The sequence below is a fragment of the Colletotrichum fructicola genome (genome assembly GCF_000319635.2).
Source record: "Colletotrichum fructicola Nara gc5 chromosome Unknown KSG_Nara_v1_contig01, whole genome shotgun sequence".
NCBI lineage: Eukaryota > Fungi > Ascomycota > Sordariomycetes > Glomerellales > Glomerellaceae > Colletotrichum > Colletotrichum fructicola.
The window spans coordinates 2394746-2396654 of record NW_027094051.1 but is presented as its reverse complement, the minus strand read 5'-3'; the positions used below and the strand labels follow the sequence as shown (position 1 = coordinate 2396654).

The window sequence follows — 1909 nt, the reverse complement described above, 5'->3', positions numbered from 1 at the left end:
CACCTTGAACGATGTCTCAGACTGCTCGGGACGTGAGAGCTGCGGTCGATATTAACGGACAGACCTATAACATCAGGATACGGAAGTCACGCCGAGGTTCTTCGACGACAGCCGTTCGAAGTTGTTTCGAGTACGTGATCCTCGGGAACATCGCGGCCAGCAGAAACATTGGTCACGTTATTCATGAAAACAACTATTGTCGATCGAACCACGACCAAACCGCGTCCCAATCTCGGCAGACTCAATCGCCTTCTTCGACCCGGTCGCAGTGTTACCATATCGTAACTCGGCTCGGTGGAGTTGCGAGGCTGCCTTGTCGCCCTATTAGAGTGCTCACGAATCTCACGAGCCGGAGCTCGCCATCGGCACGACCCATTGACGATGACACAGATAGCAACGTGGGTGTCGAGGAGGCCGGGGTCCTGAACGGCCTCCCGTTCGTCCCGCCACTGGTTTGCGAGTAGTTCATTGCCAAGCGCGATAGGCCCAATATCTGTGGCAGGATCACTTCCACTGCCACGGGGTCCACGGATGGGAGATAATGTCATTTCCATGTCTCTAACTACCGGCGTTCGTCAACCTTCTAGAAGTGATTGGCGTGGGGAACGGGAAATTGGGTGTTCCAAAAATCCCACCTCAGTCTTTGTCATCGAACCGACTGACGGACAGCTGGAGGTGACCGACTCATACGACCATATTCTTCCTGTAAACGGACAAGAAGCCGGTGTATCGAGGCGTCGAGAAGACGGGAAACCTTTCCAGCAGAGCTAGCGTGTGCCGGTTGCGCGACTGATGAGCTAGTGGCTCCACGGTCAATAGATCAAAACCTCGTACCGACAGAGAGACGTCTCTACTTTGCGCAGCTCACGGCCAGTTGATGCAGGATTCAGGAAGACGTCCGACAACAATACGAGCTTTATCTACCTGAATGAACAACGGCGGGCAACCACTACGGAAACTTACTGCCACCGCACGGCACATTGGAAAACCGCAGGCCGAGGACACCAATTAGAAATGAGCGACACTGTCAGCCCGCGTCAGAAAAGATTTTCGTTTCAATTGCTACATCCAAAGACGCCGGAGCGATACGATGGACTGAGCTGAAAAGCAAACTTGGAAAACCTGGACTACGCCATGCCGAGTGATAGAAGACGAAGGGGTGCATCGGTCACATTTCTCAGACCTGCAGTGCAGTGGTGTGGTAGTTTGGTATGCATTCGAGCGACACTGCTGTGGGAAAGCTGGCTCACTTGCAGGTTGCAGTTACAAACATGTGCGCACTAGCAGGCGCATTGGGGTCCAACCTCGCCGGCGGTGGTTACCATTGACGGTCGGAAAACGGCGTGTCTCAATGTCTGTCTGGGTGAGTGGGCGAGTGGGCTCGCGCCGCTGTATCTCTAGTTAGAGATTCGCTGAGAACGACAAGTGACAGGTCGAGTCCACCGCGGACTGGTTGTGGGCTTCAGTTGCTTTTCAGCAAACCGGCTGCCTCTCCGGCACCCGGGGTTCATCGGTGTCTCGAACCGGGGCTTAGGGCGGGCTTGGACGGAACTGTGGGCTGCGTCTGCGTTGCATTTGCTGGTGTCGGTCGACCGCCTGGCAAACATGGGCGTAACGAATAACGCAACGCAAGCAGCCCTCGGTATCTGATCTGATGTCCACCGCGACGAGTCAACAACATCGCGTCGTCGCCACAAACTCGTGATAATCAGGGACCGATGAGGGTGGGGGCTTGGGAGATGGCTTGCAACTTGCAAGGTACGAATACCTCTTACGCAGTACACCTAAGGTAGTGAAAGTTTCGCGGCGAGGAGGGTACTACTGCCCGTGCCATTCAAGGCTACTGGCCTAGCAGCAGATGGTTGCTGCCGCGCGAAGATCAACCACATCCACCGGATCCCCGTCGGAT

General features: G+C 55.2%; 1 protein-coding gene across 1 annotated transcript; it reads left to right on the top strand.

The window, feature by feature from the left end:
- Positions 1–1014: 1014 nt before the first annotated feature.
- On the top strand, positions 1015–1534 carry CGGC5_v000697 (uncharacterized protein; the record flags this gene model as incomplete). Its single annotated transcript, XM_066150709.1, has 4 exons — positions 1015–1026; positions 1190–1209; positions 1264–1363; positions 1433–1534. The coding sequence occupies 4 exons, from the start codon at positions 1015–1017 to the stop codon at positions 1532–1534; spliced, it is 234 nt and encodes a 77-aa protein (XP_066009658.1).
- Positions 1535–1909: the final 375 nt, after the last annotated feature.